This window comes from Nomascus leucogenys, chromosome 18 (assembly GCF_006542625.1).
Source record: "Nomascus leucogenys isolate Asia chromosome 18, Asia_NLE_v1, whole genome shotgun sequence".
Classification (NCBI taxonomy): Eukaryota; Metazoa; Chordata; class Mammalia; order Primates; family Hylobatidae; genus Nomascus; species Nomascus leucogenys.
In genome coordinates, this window is record NC_044398.1 from 92,027,246 (window position 1) to 92,052,191 (window position 24,946).

A 24,946-nucleotide genomic window follows, 5' to 3' on the forward strand; every position below is an offset into this window, starting at 1 on the left:
CACACCTTGGCATCTGCTATCACCTGCCTGTTAATGAGAACTTGCGGTTGATAAAACAAATGATTCAGAAGCAAAAAATAAATACCAACAGAAAAGGCTTAGGATGTTTCCTTGGGTGATTTTATGGACTTTTCCTTTAGATACAGACTTGAGACACAGATGCAAGTCATGCTCTCTGATGACTTCTGTGCTCTTGGTTCACACGATGGAGTAGAATACAGCAAGAGTATGTGGGGTTCCCAAAGCACACCTGACTTCCAGGTGTTCTGCCTCTGAATACACTTCAGAACGGAGGCCATGGCGGTTCATGGAGTGGAAAGCAGGGAGCCCTGGCTGGCCACTTGTGAGCTGGGTGACACTGGGCACTGAGGAATGACACTAGCTTCCCAGAGCTGTTGTGAGGCTCCATGGGGACTGCCTGGCTTAGGTGGGCGCAGTGCCAATGATGGCAGTCAGCACCTTAGGGGACACGATGTGTGCTGGGCTGGAGGCCCAATTTGTGCTCTTCTCCAGCCCTGGCTAAGCCTCTGAGAGCTGTGGGGCCTCAGGCAGATTACAGGACCTCTTCTGTGTGAGGAGGAAAATTCTGCCTGCTCTATTACACCCTGGTGTTTTATCAACACCTAGGGAAAGTCTTTGTGAAAGAGCAACTCTGTGCCACTGCAGCATGTCTTTGTTATTGACAGCAGAAGGGCTACTGCATTTGTAATTTTGTTCATGCTAACTGATTACTGTGTAGAAAAGGAAGCTATTTTCTGGGGTCCCAAGGCTCAGCCCTTAACTAACAACAACAACGACAACAACAAAATGGCAAGAGCAGCTAACCTTTGCTGCATGTTTCATATGTGTTAAGCATTGTTTTGGGCACTTAGGTGCATGAACTCATTTTATGTCCCAAGAGCCTAATGAGGTGACACTTTCATCCCATTTTTTTGTTTTTCGGTTGTGGTACACATAACAAAATCTACCATCTGAGCCATTAGGAAGAGTACAGTTCAGTTGTTAAGTCCACTCACATTGTTGAGCATCACCCATGTTTCTTATATGAATAAACTGAGATCCAACAAGGTGAACTAAATGGGTCAAGGCCACCTAACAAGTTTCCCGTGGAGGTGGAAGGCTGGGACTTGGGCCCACACTCTTTGGCTTGTGCTGGGTGCCTTCATTCTGTTGCTTCTCACCTGGGCAAATACTCTACTGCTGGGAAAAGAAACCCCACTGTGAATGAACAGGAAAAACAGTGAAAAAAAGGATGCTGGAATTGATCATGGACACCCTGGGGTGGCAAGATTTGGTAAGTTCGATCTTTTCTTAGTGTTTTCCAGTCTTTTCTGACTGTTATGCACTAAATGTGCTTGACTAGGAGGCTGGAGGGTGAGGCTGGAGAGCTCTATCCTACGTGTGGGGCCAGGCCCGTGCTGGTGAGCACACAGGGTGTGCGGCCAAGCCACCTGCTCTGCCACTGACACTGGCCTGTGCTGTGCTGCCGGCAAGGCTGCCCTGCTGTGGGCCCACCTGAGCCTACAGAACATTCTAAGGCGTAGCCCAGGTCAAATGGCAGATTGCATATGGGGTTTGTTCTTTCCCTCCACCTACTGCATGGTCTTCTCTATTAGCAACCAGGGAGTGTTCCCTGCCATCTGACACACTCTTATGACCAGAAGGCTCCCGGGCATACAGTCGCTTTGGCAGTCTGAGCTATGTAATGACCCAGAAGAGTGAAGCAACACTCAGTTCTTTGGAACTCTCTTCTTCCCCTCCCTCCACCTCCCAGAAAAGCATCTGGGCAAGATGGCTGGCCCTGCCTACTGTGTCCATATTGAGCAAGAGAGGGCTCCCCATGGCAAGTGCTACTGTGTCTACTGGGAAAGTGTCTTTGGGGGGCATGTTGTGAGTGGGGAAATCTTGCAGGCCTGGATCTGAGAACGTGGTTCCTTCTCTGGCTGCATGAGCCTAGCTCCAGATTCCCTGAGGCTCTCTATCTCCACAGCTGCTCTGGAGCCCTGAAAAGAGGCTTGGCAAACAGGCGACCCCTTGGACTCAGCTCAGGGCTGATTTTTGGGTAGGATCTGTTCCCCACACCCCTGCCCCACCACTTGAAGGCTGATCTCTTAGAGGCAATTGCCAGAAAGCTTTGAAAGGGGCTCAAATCCTGTTGCTTTTGTTCAGGCAGGATTTTGAAGTCATCTTTCTGCTTTTTGTTCATGCAGGATTTTGAAGTCATCTTTCTGCTTTTTGTTCATGCATACCAGGGACAAACCCGTGCAGGAACGAGCCCTGCACCGCTAGCCTGGTTTGGAAGTGGTGGTCTCAGGACAGAGTATCTTTCTGGATTGCTGCTTTGCAGGTTTGGCCTTGATACACTGGAAGTGCGTCTTGGGGCACGAGGATGTGGGCTTATGCCAGGGTGGATGACGGAAGAGGGGAGTGGGGAACATTCTGTCTAGATCAGGGGCATCCCTTGAGGCCCCTCTCTAAGGAGGGCCTATCCTACTGATCTCTGACATTCTGAGACAGGCGGAGCTGCCATGTGAAGTAGCTCAGTCATTGCAGGTTGGGCAATCCAAATCTGAAAATCCAAAATCCAAAACTTTTTGAGTGTCGACACAACACTCAAAGGAAACGCCCATTAGAGCATTTCAGATTTCAGATTTTTAGATTAGTGAAGCTGAACCAGTAAGTATAATGCAAATATTCCAAAATCTCCCAAAATCCAAAATTCAAAACACTCATGGTCCCAAACGTCTCGGATAAGGAATATTCAACCTGCACCAATGCCAGCTTTGAAGCAAATGGGATTTAGAGGCAGGAAGGGGAGGTACAGATCTCAGTCTGTCTCATGTGAGCTCTGCAGTCTTGCTTTGAGCCTCAGTTTCCTATCTGTGAGGCAGAGCAAGTGATACCAGCTTTCAGGGTGGTCGGGAGGATAGAATTCATGCATATAAAGTGCCCGACATGGTTAATTCTTCCAAATTATAGCTCACACTTCCAGAAATAGATACAAATTTTTCTGTCTAAAACATGCTTAGAGTTGGAGCCAACAACGTAGTTTTGCCTGGTATCAGTGAGGCCTTAGGTGGCTGCTGTTAGGTGCTTATTTAAAAAAAAGCAATTCAGAAAAGGGGAATTCACATCAGCTATGAATTAAAAGTTGGTTCAGCATGGTGGTGGGACTCAGGGTCTGACGCTGGAGGGAGGGTATCTGGTGTGACCTTGGGTAGGCCACTTTCTGACCTGCAGAAAGGGAAAATGGTAACGTCTTCCTTCCGAGGGCCGTTGGGAAGCTCAAATAAGAATAATGCATAAAGTGCTTAGCAGCTCAATAAATTTTGCTTTAAAAAAGCCCTCAAGTTTCCATAACTCACAGACCCGACTCACTAACCTGCTGGCCCGAGTCTCTAAGCAGTGAGCTGAAGGCTGGGAAAGGGTTAAGACCGGGCTGCAGAAGCTGGAGGAAGCCCCAGGTCCTTCTTCCTGTGTGACTCCAGAAAGGGTATTTTTTGCCTTGGGGAGCTGCAAGGAGAGAACTGGCTCCAGTTTGATAATCACAAACAAGAAAAACAAGAGGACTAAAAAATTAGTTCCCGGAAAATGCCACCATGAGATGACATTAGCACCTAGGACATCATCCTCAGGGGAGGTCTGAACTGATGTCTATGAATGAAACATCGACTTTCTTTTTGCCTTTTTGGATGGCGGTCGGAGGCTTTGCGGTCAGCTCAGTTGGCTCATAGCACACTGTCATCTCTGCATTCTTTCTAAGTTACTCAGCTACCAAGGGCTGCCTCTGGAACCGGCGAGGTTTTTCCAGGGAACTATTAAGTGCTCTGGGTCATGTGACTGACACTGCCAGTTTAGGCGCCTTTGATAAAGACAACGCTGGTGAAAAGCAAGGCATGGCCCAGACACTCAGGAGAGTTAAATGATTTTTTTTTTTTTTTTTTGAGACAGAGTCTCACTCTGTCATCCAGGCTAGAGTGCAATGGCAAGATCTCAGCTCACTGCAACCTCCACCTCCCGGGTTCAAGTGATTCTCCTGCCTCAACCTCCCGAGTAGCTGGGACTACAGGTGCCCGCCACCACACTGGGCTAATTTTTGTGCTTTTAGTAGAGACGAGGTTTCTCCATGTTTGCCAGGCTGGTCTCGCACCCCTTCGTCAGGTGATACAGGGGAGTTAAATATCTACCACAAGACAGCTGGAGCCCCAAACCCAGTAGGAAGCTGGGACAGGAAGTGAATAAAGTCCAGCTTAGCCCTTAAGGGATGAAGTCCAACTTGCCAGCTCACACCCAAACCACCACCAACTGGCACCGGGTACCAGACCTGAGTAAGACAGAAATGCCCTAGCCTTAGGGGTTTATAGTCTGTTGGGAAAATAAGACTGAACAATTCCTCCAGCCCCATCCTCTGTCCCCCAGCCTCCCACCCACCAATCCATCCATCCGCCCACACATCGGTATTCACTGAGCAACTACTTCATAGACATCAATCAGCACTGTCAAGGACAGGACAAATGAGGTCCCCCACAACCCTGCAGCCACCCTCTGGCTAAGTGCCTTCCATTCTAGTGCAGGATAGTGTCAGAGAACAAGGAACACAAGAGGCAATTTCAGCTAAAGCTAAGGACTATGAAGACCATGGGAAAACGGTCTGGCAATTCCTCAGAAAGTTAGATTGTCACACGACCTACTTTCTACTCCTAGGTATATACTGGAAATAACTGAAAACAAAACAGGCGTTCAAACAAAAGCTTGTGCACGAATGTTCACAGCAGCCCATTCACAATAGCCAAAAGGCAGACACAGCCCAAATGTGCATTGATGGATGACGGTGGAAGCAAAACAACGTCTATCCATATAATGCATATTATTCAGCTAAAAGAAGGATAGATGCACCTTGAAAACATGATGCAAACTGAAAGAAGCCAGGCATGAAAGGCCATGGATTGTATGATTGATATGAAATACCCAGACTAGGTAAATCTATAGAGACAGAAAGCAGATTAGTGGATGCCAGGGGCTGGAGAGAGGGGGGCATGGGGGATGACTACTTAATGGCTATGGAGTTTTCTTTTGAGGGGATGGAAATATTTTGGAACTAGAGGAGGGGATGACGGCACAATATTGTGAAGGTACTAAATGCCACTGAATTGTTAACTTTCAAGTGGTTAGTTTTATGTTGTGTTAAATTTCACCTCAATTAAAAACAAGCTGCCGTGCAGAGAACTAGGGTGACCTGGGCATTCAGGGAAGGCCCCTTTTTGAGGTATCGGAGCAGGGCCCTGAGTGCTGAGAAGGAACCAGCCATGCAGAGGGCTCCAGGCGGAGGGAAGCGCGAAAACAGAGGTCCCGAAATGGGACGCACTTGGTCCTGGCGAGGCACAGACAGCCAGCCAGTGCGGCTGAAGGGCTGGATTGTGTCATCTGCAGAGAGCCGAGGGGAGAGAGGGCTGGAAGCTGATCCCAGAAGAGGGCAGGGGCCAGACTGCATGGGACCATGGGCCACAGAGAGGGGCTGGTGACAGGAGGGGCTGGTGGGTTTTAAGGAGAGAGCAGCGGAAGAGGCAGAGAAGTCCCTGTCCCAGAGTTAACAGGCTAGTGGGGAGCGGCTGATGGTAAACCAGGTGGGAACAGGTCACTTTTTTGTCATGTCACTAAGCCCTCATCTGCAAGGGCCAGGAGATGTCAACCTGCCTGGCTGCTCCTCTGAGCTGTGTGCTCTGCCAGCCCTTCCCACACCCGCCAACCCACCAGGGTAAAACCTGTAAGCAGCTCCGGTCCCCTGCGGCCTCCTGAAGCAGCCTCTGGGCCAGTAGGAGCCCAGAGCGAGGAGCAAGGCTGTTCTGGGAGGCCATAGCCGCTGACACTCCGGGTCATTTTTGGGGAACAGCTTCTGCTCTGGGGTCTCCTGGTCCACTTGGAGATTATGGAAAGGGTGGCCTTGCAGGCAAGTTTTGGACACCCTGCCCATCATGACAGATTCTATCTCTAGAAGCAGCTGTCGCCATGGGCCAGGTCCATGAGGCACTAAACACAGCAACATGGCACCTCAAAGCCACAGAGAGCTCAGGCTAGAGTCTAGGCCTGGCCATGCCTGCCCACCCCCACATACTGGCCGCCACTGACCCCCCTCCTTGGCCAGGCGCACGCACAATCCCTCGTGAAGCTGAACATTCTGTGAGGGTGACAGCCATCAACATAAAACCAGCCAATAAATAGAACTTGTGATTTTTTTTTCTAAGCCAAATGGAAGAAGAAAAATACGTCAAAGTGGCTAGTCACCTATTAGCCCTGATTTATACACTACTTTAATATCTCCTCCAAGGAAATGAAAGGCATATTTTCATCAAATATAATCGTTTATAGCTTCTAAAGGGGAGACAAACTGCTCTATGACAATTACCTAGGCCCGCAGATAAAATCGGAAGATGTGTCCTAATAAAACACCCTTGTCTGGCAGCCACCCCGAGGCATGCAGCCAGAGTTGTTTTCTTCCTTGTGAATTATTATCCAGGCAGAAGCAAGCGCTCCATGTGCTGTGCGGCCTATGGGGAGTGGTACCATTGTGGAGGGTGGGAAGTGGTCACGCCCCAGCACCCACGGGCCCTTGATGGCAGTGGTGAGATGTCACAGTATCAGAGGCCAACCCGGGCCAGGTTTCTGATGACCGAATCTCCCTCCACTGCCCGGCTCCCCCTCTGTCACTACTCTGTGGCTTCTGTAAAACTCTGAGTAGGAGGGTGGTGAAATTCAGTTGATATGCAACCAACCTAAATCTGTCACCTGGGTACATATGGTCCTTGGACACACATCTTGCTCGCTTGGTGACAGAAATTCAGCTGAGGGATGCTGCTTAAGGTCTTCTGGGTTCTCAGTTCCTTTGTGTTCCCTTGTCAAAGTGCCATGGACTAAACCACCAAGTATCTAGGGCCCCAGAGGGACTTTCCTTGTCTTCCCATGTTCAGAGAAGGGAGAAGGCCTTTGATGGGCTCTGTTCCAAGGCTGAGCAGATAACAAATGCAGGCTCATTCTTCACTCAACAATACTGAGTAGGGGCACAGAGCTAGGCGCTGAGATACAGGGTGAACAGCACAGAAGGTTCCCACGCAGGCAACCCTCTCTGCAGGGGAGAAAGACTATGACCAGGCACACAAAGGCATCAGCCAGGTAAGGAACGTCAGTGCTGTGGATAAACGGAACCAGGCCAGGCTGGGCGCGGTGGCTCATGCCTGTAATCCCAGCACTTTGGGAGGCCAAGACAGGCGGATCACAACCTCAGGAGATCGAGACCATCCTGGCTAACACGGTGAAACCCCGTCTCTACTAAAAATACAAAAAATTAACCGAGCGTGGTAGCAGGCACCTGTAGTACCAGCTACTAGGGAGGCTGAGGCAGGAGAATGGTGTGAACCTGGGAGGCGGAGCTTGCAGTGAGCCAAGACTGCGCCACTGCACCCCAGCCTGGGCGACAGAGCAAGACTCCATCTCAAAGAAAAAAAAAAAAAAAAGAACCAGGCCAATGCAGTGGAGGCAGGGAGCAACCCTGGCCAGGAGCTGATCTGAAAAGGCCACTGAAGAGGCGGCACACAGACTAAGCTTGAGCCATTAGCAGGAGGCAGCTACACCAACATCTGGGTACAGACATCTAGTGCAAGGTGCTGAGGCAGGGAAGGCCGCACTGATTTACAGCAGTGGGTCTCAAAGTGTGGTCTGGAAATCCTTGTTTTCATAAAAATAGTAAGACATTTTTCTTTTATGTTCATTTTCCCAGGGGTGTACTGAGGAGTTTTCCAGAGGCCACAGAATGCATGCTATCACAACAGACAGAAAACAGAAGCAAAGAGGAGAATCCAGATGTCTTCTATTAAGCCAGGCATTAAAGAGACTTGCAGAAATGTGCACGATGAATTTTTTTGTATGCTTTGGAAAACAGAGTTATTGTTCATAGAAAACTATGTTAGTTATGCAATATGCAATGGGTTTATTCAATAAGTATATATTAAAAGCATTTCTTAGTTTTAATTTCTAATGTCATGAATATATATAATCTATCTAAATGAAAGCTCTTTAAGTTCCGTAATACTTTTTAAGCGCATAAACAAACACGTGGGTGCTGAGGCTAAAACTCTGAGAAAAGCTGGCTTAGAGGAGCAGCAGGGGCTGGCAAGGCTGGGGTTGCGGCTAGAGTGAGCTTGGGGTTGGGGGAACTTCATCTGACAGGCCAGTTGGGGCCGGATCTCACAGCCACCACCCAAGATCAGCAGGAGAGATGTGGATTTTGTTCTAAGTGCAACAGGAAACTACCAAAAAGCTGGAGGCAGGGGTATGACGTAATCTGATTTAAGTACTAGAAGGATCCCACTGGCTGAATGGAAGCTGGGGATCCTGAGAAGGCTTCTGTTGCAATCTTGGGAGATCTGGGAGAGGAGATCTCAGATCTCAGTATTTTCTGGAGGCCAAGCAGACTGGTGGGTGTGGGAGAGGGTGAAAAGTTTTAAGAATGATTCCAAAGTGCTGAGTGGCTGCTGCTGTCGGGGACCCTGACTACTGAGATGGGGGTGGGGGCAGCCTATGCTCCCACCATGCCAAGGCTCAGGGATTTCAACTTGCTCTTCAGGACACAGCTCTGGTGCCAAGCCAAGGTGGGAGGGCAGCGAGGCCTCCCTCTTGGCGGGGGTGGTGTTCCTCATAGCTGAGTGGCACTTCCAGGGGCAGTCAGGGGAGACACAGCCAAGGGGTGGATGCTGCCTTCAGCAGCCACCTCTGACTTGCTGTTGTCCCAGTTGGCACAGCCTCACACTTGCTGACCCTGGGACCAGCAACAGGACATGGGGCATCCCAGCTGTGCCAACCACCCTGCCAGGCAGGCCCAGGTTCTGGAGCCGGGCCACACTCCTAGCATTTCATGTTCTCACCCACCGCTGGAACGCCAGGCAGGGTAGAAGAGGTAAGCAATAAGTCATCCTAAAGCATTCTGCAAACAGAGAAATGATCATGTAGATGCTGAAGAATGAGCCGCTTGGCTCTATTTATTTACTTACATTCTACCTTGTTCCAAAAGGGATCGGAGCGGAAATAAGGCCTGGGCTTTTCTCCTTAACCAGTAAGTTCCGAAACTGAAAGATGCCTCAGTGACCCTAAAGAAGTCATTTCTTACCAGGTCAATTTGTACTTAGTTAACTTAGACTCAGTCACACTTTATATTTACTTAGCAATCATGGCTACAGAACACGAAGCAACCTGCAGAATTTTTTAAGCAAAAAATCCTCCAGACCCTGAAACAGGCAGAATCATCTCACATTTCATCACTGAAAACAGGTGGTGCCACAATCAGTCTCTCAGCCTAAGATTGCTTTTTTCTTTTCTTTTTGAGACAGGGTCTCACTCTGTTGCCCAGGCTGGAGTGCAGTGGTACAATCATAGCTCACTGCAGCGTCAACCTCCTGGGCTCAAGTGACCCTCCCACCTCAGCCTCTTGAGTGTAGCTGAGACCACAGGTGCGCACCACCATGCCCAGCTAATTTTTTATTTATACTAGAGACAATGTCTCACTGTGTTGCCCAGGCTGGTCTCGAACTCCTGGGCTCAAGCAATCCGCCTGTCTTAGCCTCCCAAAGTGCTAGGATTACTGGCATGGGCCACCATGCCCAGCCCTAAGACTGGTTTTAAGAAAGAAACCAATCACAAGCTGCGGGTGGCAGAGTGAATTGGTATACTGTTTTCTAGAGTTCATGTTGGGACTACGTATATCAAGATTAAAAACCTTCCCCTTTGGCAAATTCACAGCTAGGAATTTATCACACAGACATGCGAGATTTGCAAAACTGCATAAAGACACCCTAAGGATGCTCACTGTGACACTGTAACAGCAAAACACTGGAAATGACCCAAATATGAAACAGCAAAAAAGATTTTTTTGCCCATCCATATGACAAAATACCATATAACAGTTAAGGAGAATTAGGTTGATTTATACATGTTAATGTGTGACACTTTCTATTAAGGAAGAAGCAGCAAGGTGCAGCATCAGACATACGGTATACCCTACGTGTAAAAAACAAACATACACATGACATACAAAGAAATATTTCTGGAAAGACAGGCAAGAAACTGTTAACAATAGTTACTTCTGAAGCAAAGTAGACTTATTTTTCATTTGATCATCTCCTGTCTGGATTTTAAAAAATCATATGCCTACAGTATATACATATAAATAATGAATTCATCAAATCAAACAATGAAACTAAAATAAATCACGTGGGGGAACCAGGACTTGGGTTTTGAGCAGGTTCATATGGCTGCGTTTTGTTCTTAAATCAATAACTGCTTTTGAAAACATTTCACAACACTTGCAACTTAAGTTTGAAGCCCTATATGGGCAGGGGTTAAGTTGTGAGGGAGAGCTTGGCCAGCGCTCTAAACTTTTGCAATCAAAAGAAAGGCTCTCTTTCGAGGGATCGGGGTGCATACGGATTTATTTAAAGCAGACATGTCAGAACAGGAAGGGGAGAACTCGGTCTTCTGGAGAAGTGGTCCTTTCCACTCTGACAAATCAGAAATGAACTTTCCATTCAAGTTTCTGTTTTGGGAGGAGCGGAGGAGGAGGGTTAGAGATGAGCTGTGGCAAAAGTGGGAGGAGATGCCCTCATGGAAGGAGTGGACAGCTGACCTGTGGGCAGCAGGGCCTTCTTGTGAAGTCTCACTTCTTCAGGGGATTGTAACCGGAACCGAACACACTCTCTCTTTCTAGTCATCTTACTTGGAGAAGGAAATTATTCTCCCACAACTTCATCACTAATCATTTAAATGTTTCCAAGAAATTTCCAAGAAAATTCTTAGTCAATTCTGAGAAGTTCTTCCACATATCCAACAAATCTCTGGAAAACTAAACCAAACACTAAAGGGAAAGCCCAAATTTATTTTCGGGGCTGTGTTTAATCTTGCGCTGCGCTTTGAGAAATTCTAAGAAGCTGGTGCTGCCAGCCGACAGGACTTCTGAGAGAGGAAAGAGAGCTCACACAGGCTCCACAGAGAGAAAGACCTTGAACGCCCACCGTGATGAACGAGCTGCGGCGCGGGGCAGGGGGCTGGCTCACCTGGCACCTTGTCCACCGATGCAAACACGGAGCGCTGCACTGTGGGGTCACTGCTACCCCGGCGCCCCTGGTCGTAGAAGCGGAAAGGCAGGTGCTGAGTGGAGGTGGAGGAGCCGAGTCCAAACCCCAGGACTTCAGTGGTGGGCTGGATTGGGAGGTCCAGGAGGGCTACGGTCAAACAATAGCACGGTTCACTCTGAGAATGTGGGATAGAGGGGGGTGGTGAGAATTTGGGGGGTATATTGCAGTGGTTGTCGCCCTGCCAGGCACATCACTTGGGAGACGCCAAGTGGGCGGCAGGCAGCCTTGAGCTGGAGAGACCAGTGGAACATCAAAGATCCCACTGAGGCTCAAGTCACAAGCAGATGCCAAGGGAGGGCTTTGGGCCAATGTTGAGACCAAGGAGAAAGGGGTTTGAGCCCGGGCTCTTCGAGTGGAATGGATGCTGGGTCAATTTCCACTTTGGATTCTCAGCTTCCATGTGTAAAGGACCCTGACAAAGGCTGTTTCAGACCCCAAGCGAGTGGGGCTGAGTCTGCCCAGGGAGTTCACACATATATGTGTGTATGTATATCTGCACATGTGGAGGAGCATGTGAAAATGTGTATGTACATGTACATGTGTAACTATGAGTGGGTGTTTATCTGTCTCAGCCACTATCCCCCCTCCCATAAATAAATCTCCCAATATATCCATTTGGAGGGGCTTTTTAAAATCAATTTAAGAAATACTCAAGGCGTTAGTTCTAATAACCACTTTACAGCATAATTCTCAATTTTCAAATGAAGTATTTGGCCTTCATGTCAGCTGTGAGAAATTGCTTTACATGAAGAAAAAAAAAACTCTCTGAAAATAAATCTTAAAAGAAAGGGCTGAATGATTTAAGTCACTTTGCACATTACGAAATGCTTCAGTAATGATTTTGTAGGCCAAGTTTCAGCTAAGTGAGAAATGAGATGGGGACGACAACGTGGGATGCGGGCCTGTACAAATCAGCACAGTAAATCATCGCATCGGTAATGCCCAGAAACTGGCCCTCGGAGGGTTTATTTTGAGACAGGATCTCACTCTGTCTACTAAGATGGAGTGCAGTGGTGCAATCATGGCTCACTGTAACCTCTACCTCCTAGGCTCAAGTGATCCTCCCGCCTCAGCCTCCCAAATAGCTGGGACTACAGGCGTATGCCACCATGCCTGGCTCATTTTTGTATTTTTTTTGTAGAGACAGGGTCTTGCCATGTTTCCCAGGCTGGTCTCGAATTCCTGGGCACAAATGAGTCACCCGCCTTGGCCTCCCAAAGTGCTGAGATTACAGACATGAACCACCGTGCCTGGTCAAGGGCTTATTTTAAAGTTATCCCTTGAGAAAGCACCCCCACATCCCCAGGCAGGCTTAAAATCCTCTCAGCAGCCACCAGGATGACCACTGGTGCCTGAACTGAATGGCATTGGGTATCTTGAGAAAGACTGTAATTTTAGGAGTTGACAGCATGCCTTGCCCCCACGCCGAGGAGAAGGTCTTGCCTTTCTGCCCAATGAACGCATCTCCCTCATTTCTGTGACTTTCCTTCTAAGAAATCTTGGCCTTCCTAACACTGGGCAGTGTTGGGCTTCCTCAGAAATTCACCGCAATCCCCGTGAAATGTAAAATGACTTCCTTCCAAGGGTTCCAGCCTTTCACCAAGCAGGGCTGCCTCTTATAAGAACTGGGAAGGGGAAGGAGGAAGCGGTAAGTTTAGAGTAGGAAGTTCTGCCTGTGGGTTCTGCCTGTGTGACTTTGGGCAAGTCCCTGAGCCTCAGTTTCCTTCTCCGTAAAATGGGCAGAGCAGGCCTTACAGAACTCCAGAGTTGTTTTAAGGATAGGAGGTGGTAGAGTAATGTCAAAGCACTTTGGTAACATATGCTTGAGAATTTCAGTGTGAAGGGCTGAGAAGAGTGGTCCCACACTGACGTCTACTTATTGCTGGCCTCCTGCCTGCTAGGGAGGGCTCCTCTTCTCTTCCATGCAGCCTTAGAAACTCACCAGAAACCAAACACCCAGGAAATGGGACTTTTTCGTATTCGTATAAAACAATTCCTGAATCATAGGTGTCTTCTTCTATGCTATAGGGGTTCTCAAGGTCAGTGTGAGAACTACAAACAGCCCTGCCCCGCCAAGTGCTCAGAGGATGCCCTGCCGGGGTCCAGCCACTCACCAGCTATTCTCTGCATCTTCATGCGCCTTGCCTGGATGCGGCCTTTGGCCAGGCGCTGCTTGGCGATGATGCAGCGGATGTGGTCTGAGAAGATGAAGGTGGCCTGGAGGATGGGGAAGGGCTTGGAATGGGGGCTGGATGCAGGCTTGTGGATGGTGATGTTCAGGGCACGGCTGTCGTCCTCCACGCCAGTCACCTGCATGTCCTGCACAGTGAGAAGCAAAGGAAAAGGCATTCGTTGGGTTTGGAGGAGGGTGGCTAGGAGCTGTGGCATCATGAGGCATCTAGAAAGAGGTCTCCAAATTCAACTCTGCTTTTGATCTAAGATTGACAGCCTGCCAAATCCAACAGAGTCATGGATGGGCACAAGGCAGACCAGGCCCAGTAGGAGAAGACAGTGTGGGAGGAGGCATAGAGTACCCCAAAGGAGCAGATGCTGGTGGTGGTGGCTGGTGCCCGTTTTCCATGAGGACTTGGGTCAGCTCATGAATAACAGCGTACCCCCACAAGCCTCTCCAAGGGGCCACAGGTAACACAACAGGAAAACTCTTACTTCTGAGAAGCCAGAGATAATGAACCAAAATTACTATTACCATCTGGCATGATCTTAGATATAGTCGCTCATCTCCTCATCAATTTCTTCCTTATTTCTTCTAAGAAGGAGACATCGTTGGCAATCATTTGTATGTCTTTGAGAAACTTCTGGTCCCCAAACGGAAAAGCTAATCCTGAGAAAGGGACAGGGGCTGGGCATGGTGGCTCACGCCTATAATTCCAGCACTTTGGGAGGCCGAGGTGGGTGGATCACGAGGTCAGGAGTTCGAGACCAGCCTGGCCAAGAGGGTGAAACCCAGTCTGTACTAAAAACACAAACATTAGCCAAGCATGGTGGCGTGTGCTTGTAGTTCCAGCTACTCAGGAGGCTAAGGCAGGAGAATCACTTGAACCCGGGAGGCAGAGGTTGCAGTGAGCCGAGATCGAACCACTGCACTCCAGCCTGGGCAAGAGTGAGACTCTATCTCAAAAAAAAAGAAAGGGATAGGGAAGGTCATTGAGCAGAGATCTGAAGGAAGCTGTGTTTCGAAGGTGGAGAAAAAATAAACATGTAGCAAAATATAATAAAGACAAATCAGTCTAAAACCTCAGAACGGACTCTGCATAGAGAATCTGCTCCCATGAAGGCCTGAGGTGATCTGATACAAAAGCCTGAGAGGGGATGAACACAAAAGTCAGAAATGTTAAAGGAGGTGGGGACAACGTTGGAAAAGGCTCACAGAGGAAGATGGTTGTGGTTCTCAGGCATTAGATTTGGCATGGGCTCTTTGGAGACAACACCCCCATCAAAGCGTGGCAGTAAGATCAGATGAGGTATTTCGCATTTAAAGCAGGGAGTGTGGTATAGTAAAGACCTGACAAATAGCACCCACTGGAAGACGGCCAAAAAAAAAAGGTTTATGTGGCTTTCATTGTCTGATGGAAGACACATATTAATTCTTTAGGGGAGGAAAACACTTGCCTGACACTAAATTCTAAAGGAAATTAATCATAAGCCTAGATAAAGCCTAGATAGATAAGCATAAGTCACTTAATGGACAATGTCTTACATGGAGTGTTTTTTTAAATGAAAGATTCTTCTATAGTTGTTTCTCACATCACACTTTGTAAAAGACACTTTTACAATAGGAAGATCCTGAAGAAGAGGAGGTTGAGGAAGAGGCTATAACAGCAGCTTCAGGTATGTGGGTGGTTCTCGCAGAGAGCAGGACACAGACAGCAGGTAAGGCTGTGGCGAGGCAGAGGTAGGGCGGCCTGAGCAAGGCCCTTCCAGAAACCAGGGCTGGCTGGCAAAGAAATGGACTGCGTTGAAGTAGGGCAAAGCTCAGGCCTGAAGTGTCGGCTGGACATCCAGGGACAAGGGGTATGGCAGAGGGGCGAGCTGGGAGGCTGCTTTCAACCCTTCTGATTCTTTGCTTTATTCACTCAAAGAGCTGGTACTAGTCATCTATCATGTTGACAAACTTTTTTTTTTTTTTTTTTTTTTTTGAGACAGGGTCTCACTCTGCCGCCAAGGCTGGAGTGCAGTGGCACGATCTCAGCTCACTGCAACCTCTGCCTCTCGGGTTCAAGTGATTCTCGTGCCTCAGCCTCCTGGGTAGCTGGGATTACAGGCTCCTGCCACCATACCCGGCTAATTTTTGCATTTTTAGTAGAGACAGGGTTTCACCATGTTGGCCAGGCTGGTCTCGAACTCCTGACCTCAAGTGATCCACCTGCCTTGCTCTCCCATGCTGGGATTACAGACACGAGCCACCACACCCGGCCCACATTGGCAAACATTAAAAACAAAAAACAAACAAACAAAAAAACCCCAAAACCCAAGCCCCAGCTTGGTACTTGGCAAGTTAGAGCCTAGCTCTGCTGGAGTGACATGGAGTGGAAGGGAATTCTCAAAAATGCCAGTGGCAACAATCATTTTAGAGTGGTATTTGGCAGTGTCTACTAACACTTAAAATTAGTACACCCCAGCTTCTTGGTATCTGCCTAGGGAAATCTCGCCCAAGTGCATAAGGAAGTAAGAGTGATTCCGTTCATGGCAGCACCATCTGGAAAGGCAGAAAACTGGAAATAGCCGACAGGGCACGAGTTAAATACGCCTTGCTATAGTCACACAGCAGTGAAAAAGAATACCAGGAGGTCTGCGTGTACTAACGTGGCTGGCTCTCCAAGACATACTATTGATATTGAATGAAAAAAGCAAAGTTTGGAACATATTCAATGTGATATCACAAAAAACATACACACACACTCTCAAGTATAGGTATATAATTTTTAAAAATAGTACATGTAGTTACATTTATATATGCATTTGTCAGAAAAACAGATCTGGAAAGGTCACACTGATAATGAAGATTATCTCTTGTGGAGGGGAGGTGTAAGAATTGAGGGTTTTGGTCAAAGAGGACTTTGCTCTTATCTGTGCATTTATGTGATATTTTAGCTTTTTTTGGGTGACAATTTGTTCACATATACCTTGTCTATATTAGAAATTAATGATAAAGATGATAATTGTGTGTGGGGTGTGTGTGTGTCTGTGTGTTTGTAGCCAACTGAGAAGAGATTCCAGAGCTCCTGGCCATCTTACCTGCAATAGTCCTGCAAACTTGACCACTCCCCAGCCAAGCCTGGACACATCAGGCTCCACCAAACTCATCTGGTAAATATCCACAGCCAGGAATCGCTGGACCATGCCGCCATCCTTGGTGATCACTGTACACGCAATCAAGTCGCTGTTATCTGGGAGGAGGAAGGTGAGAAGAGAATGAGGCACAGTCTGGCAGCCCAGGGTGATGGAGATACCAAAGCTGACTCTCAATCTACCAGGAGCAGAGCTCAGTGGTTAGAGCCCAGGCCTAGAGTCACACAGACCTAGGTCTGAGTCCCTTCTCTGACAGTTATGCCGGGAAAGTTTCTTTGCCTCTCTGGACCTCAGATCCCTCATCTGGATAATAAAGATAATGCCCACTCCTTCAAACTGCTACTAGTTAGGACTGATATAAAGCATATAAAGTACAGAAAGCAACTGTCCAGTGTTTCCTGCATGTTAGGTGCTCAAATCGTAGCTTAAAAACAACCAGCATGGCTGGGTGCCGTGGCTCATGCCTGCAATCCCAGCACTTCGGGAGGCCGAGGCAGGTGGATCACCTGAGGTGAGGAGTTCGAGACCAGACTGGCCAACATGGTGGAATCCCGTCTCTAGTAAAACTACAAAAGATTAGCTGGGTGTGGTGGTGGGCACCTGTAATCCCAGCTACTTGGGAGGCGGAGGCAGGAGAACTGCTTGAACCTGGGAGGTGGAGGTTGCAGTGAGCCAAGATGGCACTTCTGCACTCCAGCCTGGGCAGTAAGACCAAAACTCCGTCTAAAACAAAACAAAACAAAACAAAACAACAACAAAACAATCAGCAATCCAAGAAAGAAACTGAAGATGACATACACAAATGGAGAAACATCCAATGCTCATGGATCAGAGGAAACGATCTCGTTAAAGTGACCAGGCTACCCAAGGCAATCTACACATTCAATGAAATTCCTATCAAAATACCAACATCATTTTTCACAGTATTAGAAAAAAAATCCTAAAATTCATATGGCACCAAAAAAGAGCCCAAATAGCCAAAGCAAACTTGAGCTAAAACAGCAAAGCTAGGCCAGGTGTGGTGGCTCACACCTGTAATTCCAGCAGTTTGGGAGTCCGAGAAGGGAGGATCGCTTGAGCTCAGGAGTTGGAGACGAGCCTGGGCAACATGGCAAAACCCCATCTGTACAAAAAATGCAAAAAATTAGTTGAGTGTGGTGGCCCAAACCTGTAGTCTCAGCCACTCAGGAGGCTCAGGTGCGAGGATGGCTGGAGCCCAGGGGGGTTCAAGGCTGCAATAAGCCATGATCATGCCACTGCACTCCAGCCTGGGTGACAGAGACCCGGCCTCAAAACAAACAAAAAAAGAGCAAAGCTGGAAGCATCACACTACCTGATTTCAAATTACAAGGCTGTAATAACCAACACAGCATGGTACTGGTATAAAAATAGACATATAGGCTGGGTGCTGTGGCTCATGCCTGTAATTCCAGCACTCTGGGAGGCCGAGGTGGGCAGATCACTTCACCTCTGGACTTACAAGGCCAACTTGGCCAACATGGTGAAACACTGTCTGTACCAAAAAATAAAAAAAATTAGCTGAGCGTGGTGGTGTGTGCCTGTAGTCCCAGCTACTCGGGAGGCTGAGGTGGAGAATCGCTTGAACCTAAGAGGAGAAGTTGCAGTGAGCCAAGATCACACCACAGCATTTCAGCCTGCGTGACAGAATAAGACCTTGTCTCAAAAAATAACAAAAAGAAAAACACATGGACCAACAGAACAGAATAGAGAGCCCAGAAATAAAGCCACATATTTACAATCAAGTGATCTTCAATGAAACTGATAAGAACATACACTGGGGAAAGAACACCATCTTCAATAAATGGTGCTGGGAAAATTGGATAGTCATATGCAGAAGAATGAAACTGGACCCCTCTTTCTCACTGTATACAAAAACCAACTCAAGATGGATTAAAGACTTAAATGTAAGACCCAGAACTATAAAATCTGGGGAAAACTCTCTGGACATTGGTCTATGCAAAGAATGTATGACTAAGACCTCAAAAGCACAGGCAACGAAGCCAAAAATAGACAAATGGAACTTACTTAAACCAAGAACCTCAGTAACATTTCAGTGCTTCTTTAAAGACTAATGGCAGTTTACAGTTGTGATGGTTAAACTGAGTTCACCTAATTAAGTAAAGACAGTAAAGCAAGAGTCCCCTGAGCCATGACACAATCACCAAGCCCTCAACTCAGGGTGTGACAATTTAAAGCCAAGCCCTGCACTGGATGTTGTACGTGGATGCGCATTGGATGTGTATGGCACTTGGCCCTTCAGAACCAGTTTTCCCATTCGTAAAATGAGAATTAAGTCCCTTATCTTGAATTGTTTGGTGCGTTAAATGAGAAAAGGAGGGAAAAGCATGGGGTCTTGTGCATAACAGTCCTCTGCATATGCTAGGTTCTTCTCTTACTTGAAAGTTGTGCCCAGCTGGGTGAGGTGGCTTGTGCCTGTAATCCCAATAGTTTGGGAGGCTGAGGTGGGAGGATTGCTTGAGCCCAGGAGTTCAAGACCAGCCTGGGCAACATAGTGAGACCCTGTCTCTACAAAAAGCAGAAAAAAAATTAGCCTCCCAGCTACTTAGGAGGCTGAATTGGGAGGATTGCTTGAGCCCAGGAGGTAGAGGCTGCAGTGAGCCCTGAGTGTACCACTGCACTGTAGCCTAGGTGACAAAAGCGAGACCCTATCTAAAAAAAAAGAAAAGAAAAGAAAAAGAAAGTTATCCCCAAATTCAAGGTCTAATTTAATGCCTACCCTTGACTTGGAAATCACCAGAGTAACATAGGACCATCAGATCTACGGTCTACTGGTGTATGCAATCCTCTGCCACTTATGTTTTAAACGAGAGAGCTCAGTCCGGAAACAACCTAAATGTCCCCAAACAGGAGAACTATTTGAGTATAATTTTTTCCCACCAGATGCAAAATTATATACCCATTTAAAAATTGTTTAACCAAACTGTGGACAGTGGTTACCCATGAGGAGCGAAGTGAGAATTGGGGGTAGGAGTGTGTGTGTGTGGGAGAAGTATTAAGGGGAGAACTTTCATTTTTATTCTATGTCCCAGTCTACTGTTTAAAATTATTTTAAAATGAGAAAAGTATTCAGGACATACTTTTGAAACACATATAATAAGCCCAAGTTAAAAATCATGTTTTACAAATAATTGCAATGACTGTGGAAAACATTATAATTTTAAATGAAACATGATAAAAATGTTATTACCATGAGTTTGGTATGTTTTAAAAAAAAGTATCCCTACAAAGAAATACTAGCACAGAGAAAATGTGCCAAAACACTAACAGAAGTCTCTGATTAGAAGAGGGTAGGTGAGATGTTTTGTTGTTTCTTCATAGTTTTATTAAAGTATAATTTACATGCCATAAAGTTCACCTATTTTAAGTATACAGTTTACCTATTTTAAGTATACAGTTTACCTATTTTAAGTATACAGTTTACCTATTTTAAGTATACAGTTTTGAGTTTTAGTAACTTTTTTCTTTTTTTGAGCATAGTAAAAAAGTTTTTCAACCCTTGTCACCCCCTTGCCTTTGTCTATCACTGCCATCTTTATGTCCATGAGTATCCAATGTTTAGCTCCCACTTATAAGTGAGAACATGTGGTATTTGGTTTTGTGTTCCCACATTAATTCACTTAGGCTGCCAGCTGCATCCATGTTGCTTCAAAGGACATGAGTTTGTTCTTTTTTATGGCTGTGTAGTATTCCATAGTGTATATGTACTACATTTTCTTCATTCAGTCCACCATTGATGGGCACCTGGGTTGACTCCATGAGTTTGCTATTTTGGATAGTGCTGAGTTTCAGTATATTTACAGCTATGTATTACTACATCCCAGTTGTGGAATACTCCCATCACCCCCATAGGTTCTGTTGGGAGCATTTTAACCAGATATTTGGCTCAACTTTATTGGGGGAGGAGAAGGGTAACATGGGTGGTATCGATTTTGGCCAAAACACATGATAACAAACTTGGGCTCATGCATTCTCCAAGGATTTCCCCCCTCTGCTTTTTTAGTTTTCATCCTGATCTAAAAGCATAGGTAAATTTCTCTTTCCTTTCTCAGGTAACCCCCAGCAACATACGCCTCGGTTCAATCCTCCAACAGTGTAACCTGTCTGAGATTCTGGTTTCGTGTGGATGTCGCTCAGTTGGTCCTCTCGGTCTTTACAGGCCTCATGTTTCCCTCTATTCTCTCTAGCACATGACCCCTGAAGTCAGCCAGGTACCCCCACAGCAAATCCCAGCACCAGATAGGCTTCACTGAATTTGTACCGTTTTCTTTTCTTTTTTAGATAGTCTTGCTCTGTTGTACAGGCTAGAGTACAGTGGCATGATCTCAGCTCACTAAAACCTCTGCCTCGCCGGTTCAAGTGATTCTCCTGCCTCACCCTCCCTAATAGCTAGGATTATAGGCACACACCACCACGCCTGGCTTTTTTTTTTTAATTTTTAGTAGAGACAGGGTTTCACCATGTTGGCCAGGCTGGTCTCGAACTCCTGGCCTCAAGTGATCCGCCTGCCTTGGCCTCCCAAAGTAATGGGATTATAGGCATGAGCTACCACGTCTGGCCCAGTTGTACTTTCTTATTATCTACAGCAAGAATCTTCTTTCCTTTCCCTACAGTCCAGCCGGGTATTTGAAAATATTTTTTAAAAAATGTATTTTAGGGCTGGGCATGGTGGCTCATGCCTGTAATCTCAGCACTGTGGGAGGCCAAGGTGGGAAGACTACTTGCGCCTGAGTTCATCCTGGGCAACATAGTGAGACCCTGTCTTTAAAAAAAATTAAAATAAAATATATATGTTTTAATATATTATGAAATGTATTACATTAACATAAAATGCACAATGGTATGTATATCTTATGATGAATTTTTAGTTCCATACTGGATGATTCTCTAGATGACTAGTCTTCTACATTATTAAAAAAGGAAGTCATCATATTCATTCTTATAAACATTTTCTTTGTGGTAGGTAGGGTTTGTTTTCTTTACTCAACACTTAAAACAGGCCGGGCGCGGTGGCTCATGCCTATAATCCCAGCACTTTTGAAGACTGAGATGGGTGGATCGCTTGAGCCCAAGAGTTCCACACCAGCCTGTGCAACATGGCAAAACCTCATCTCTACTAAAAGTAGAAAAATCAGCTGACTGTAGTGGCATGTGCCTACAGTCCCAGCTACTCAGGAGACTGAGGCAGGAGGATCACTTGAGCCCAGGGAGGTTGAGGCTATAGAGAGCCGTGATCACACCACTGCACTCCAGTCTGGGTGACAGAGTGATGAGCTCTGTCACAAAACAAACAAACAAAACTTAAAGCATTTTCTCAATGGGAGTCTTTTAAAAAATACTCTTTAAAAATAAAACAAAAACAATAAACACGTTCTTTCCTTTCTTTCTCTTTCTGTCCTCCTTCCCCCTCCTCTCCTTTCCCTTTCCTCACTCTACACAGGACAACTTGACTACCTTCTATTTTCACATTCACAAAAGAAGTTCATCTAAGAGTTTGATCTGGGAAAACGGACACAGTCATATGTGTCAGTGTCAATGGGGTTTGGCCCAGGCAGGGCGACTCCCTCATAGAGCCTGGCTGCCTGAGGGGCTTCAGCGGAAGAAAGAACTGCCACCTCCACCACAAAGAACAAAAAAGGAAGGATAAAACCCCAGAACGGAACAGCTTTCAGAAATGTAATTGAGACATCAAAGCCCTGTGAGAACACAGTGAGAGATTTCATAAGAAAACTAAAATGCAGCCGCACCAGTGAGAGAGGAAGGATCCCAGGGAGGGAGCTCTCACTTTTCAGAGGCTGTGGGGCAGTTAAGGAGAAATGAAGCGGCTTCTACAGATTACAAGCAAATGCCATCCGCAAGGGAGATGAAGGAATTGCGGGTTTTGGGTGACTCCTTTGTGGGCCCCTCAGGTATCATTTTAGGGAACTCCTGTACCCTGCCCCAGTCCTCGGCTGCTCCACACCCTGGCTGTGGAGGCCTGGGGGACACAGGCTAGTCATCTTAGGACTGCCATGGGGTCTTGGGTCTGCCTGCAGGCTTCATGCATGCATGTGGGAGCCAGCAGGAGTATGCTGAGTGCTAAAGTACCATGGGAAGGACTTGGTGGCAGGCGGCTCTGTCGTGGTATGTGGCAGCCTCCCTGCCTGACACTCAGGAATGGCCATGGCAAGGAGAGGCCAGTGCAGGTGACAGCTTACATGAGGCTTCCTGGTCATCCATCTACCATCCCCAGATCTCACTGCCCATTGAATCTCCAATTCTACAGGAGTGGGGCTTAGGATTCTATTAAGAAAATTATCAGAAGACAATGATCAGATCAATTATCCATATGATTTAAGAGGTCAAAGATACAGTAGTAAACGTGAAGGATTTGCATAGGCCATTCACAGATGAGGGGAAGGGGGCAGCCAGGAATGGGGATTGCCAATACACACACACACACACACAAACACACACACACACACACACACACAAGGGGGCAGCCAGGAATGGGGATTGCCAATACACACACACACACACACACACACACACACACACACAGCCATCCTCGTGGGAAATCAGGAAACAAATCAAAGCAAAATACCATCTTCTGCCCATAGGATTGGCAAGAATAAACATGTCTGATAACATCAGGTGTAATGAGGATGCAGAGAAACTGGCATTTCTCAAAAGCTGCTAGTGGGAGAATAAATTAGCATAGCTGTTTTGAAGGACAAATTAGCATTATTTATTAAAACTGAAAGTTTCACATTCTATGACCTAGCAATTGGTATGTTCCCAAGAAAAACACTCACACGCGTGGGCTAAGAGACTGTGAAGAGTCAATTTTCCAGCAAGAAGAGAAAGCCTAATTAAAATGTGTTTATTCCTTCTGTGTAACACCAAGGAGCAATGACATGGAATGAATTCGCCCACCAGAGAGTTCAAGAGAGCCAAGTCTGAAGAACACACTGATGAGTAGAAAAAGAAGCTCCAAGGTGATTTTAGTTTCTTTTTCTTTCTGTTTTTTTTTTTTTTTTTCTTTGAGACAGGATCTCAAAGAAATCCTAGTCACCCAGGCTGGAGTACAGGGGAGCGATCATGGCTTACTGCAGCCTCGGCCTCCCGGGCTCGAGTGATCCTCTCACCTCAGGCTCCCAAGTTACTGGGACTAAAGGCACGCACCATCCATGCCCAGCTAATTTTTTATTTTTGGTAGAGATGGGTTGTGCCATGTTGCCCAGGCTGGTCTCGAACTCCTGGCTCAAGGGATCCTCCCACCTCAGCCTCCCAAAGTGCTGGAATTACAGGCCAATTTTAGTTTCTACACACTGCTCTGATTTTCTAAAGGGAAAATAGGTATGTTATTTGCACACTTAAAATTGAATACAGAAATAAGTGAGTCTCTTTCCACAGCTTTACACAAAGGGACTCAGGTCTTTATGACGCCCAGCCAGGGTGGGGAGCAGCACTAGGCCAACCTGCTGGCCAGCCGGGCTCTGCCTGATCATGCAGATGATAGACAATCACTGAGAACCAGGTGATGGCAGGAAGCCAAGAGCTCTCTGACAGCACCCTTGGGACATAGCTGTGGATGTTTCCAAGTGTGAGTTCTTCTCACAGTCAGACCTGTGAGTTCAAGAGCTCTGGTGTCCAGCTTAGCTCACATGTGCAGGTGCACAGTCTGGTGCCTACTGGGACCAGGCTCTGTACTAGGCACTAAGTACCTATACTGAGAATGAGGCTTGGCCCCCACCAAGAGGAGTTCAGGGCCCAGGTGGAAGGCTAAGGACCATGAAAGGCTGTGCAGACCAAGCCTCCATTCTGGGGAGGAACCAGGCCCCACAGGCAAAAGGTAGGATGGCAGATGACTCCATCGTCCCCAGGACCCTGAAGGTATGGCATGCCTCCTAGCGGAACCTTGTTCCAAGGAAAGGTGACATAGCCCTCCTACTCCCAGGCACTACCTTTTATTTTTCTTTGGGGAGGGGAGAAAATTTGCTGCATGTCGTATGTGTGTGTGTGTGTGTGTGTGTGTGTGTATGTATGTATGTAAGTATTGACTGAGATAGGTCTGTCACCCAGGCTGAACCGCAATGGTGCAATCATAGCTTACTGCAGCCTCAAACTCCTGCACCCAAGAGATCCTCCTGCCTCAGCCTTCTAAGTAGCTAGGACTACAGGTGTGCCATCATGCCTGGGTAATCTTTTTTTTTTTTTTTTGTAGAGATAGGATCTTGCTATGTTGTGCAGCCTGGTCTCAAACTCCTGGTATCAAGTGCTCCGCCTGCCTTGGCCTCCCAAACTGCTGGGATTACAGGCGTGAGCCACCACACCTGACCCATTCAATTTTATTTGAAAATATTAAACTTATCAACCACTTTCACTGGATAACACATTCCTAGGTTCCCATTTTAAAAAGTATAAAACCTTTTTACAGT

The 24,946-nt window shown here is 46.9% G+C and overlaps 1 protein-coding gene across 6 annotated transcripts in view; it reads right to left on the reverse strand.

Moving 5' to 3' along the window:
- The window catches only part of CLEC16A (C-type lectin domain containing 16A), a 239,460-nt gene that overhangs the window by 45,045 nt on the left and 169,469 nt on the right, over positions 1–24,946 (reverse strand). For 5 of the 6 annotated variants that reach the window (XM_030798973.1, XM_030798971.1, XM_030798974.1 and 2 more), the window contains 3 exons: positions 16,434–16,585; positions 13,292–13,496; positions 11,097–11,264 (listed from right to left, as the gene is read on the reverse strand). In XM_030798973.1, the coding sequence (XP_030654833.1) occupies positions 11,097–11,264; positions 13,292–13,496; positions 16,434–16,585 (525 nt within the window). Of the gene's footprint in view, positions 1–10,898; positions 11,265–13,291; positions 13,497–16,433; positions 16,586–24,946 lie in introns of those variants that run through there. The other variant, XM_030798976.1, reaches the window with a different exon arrangement.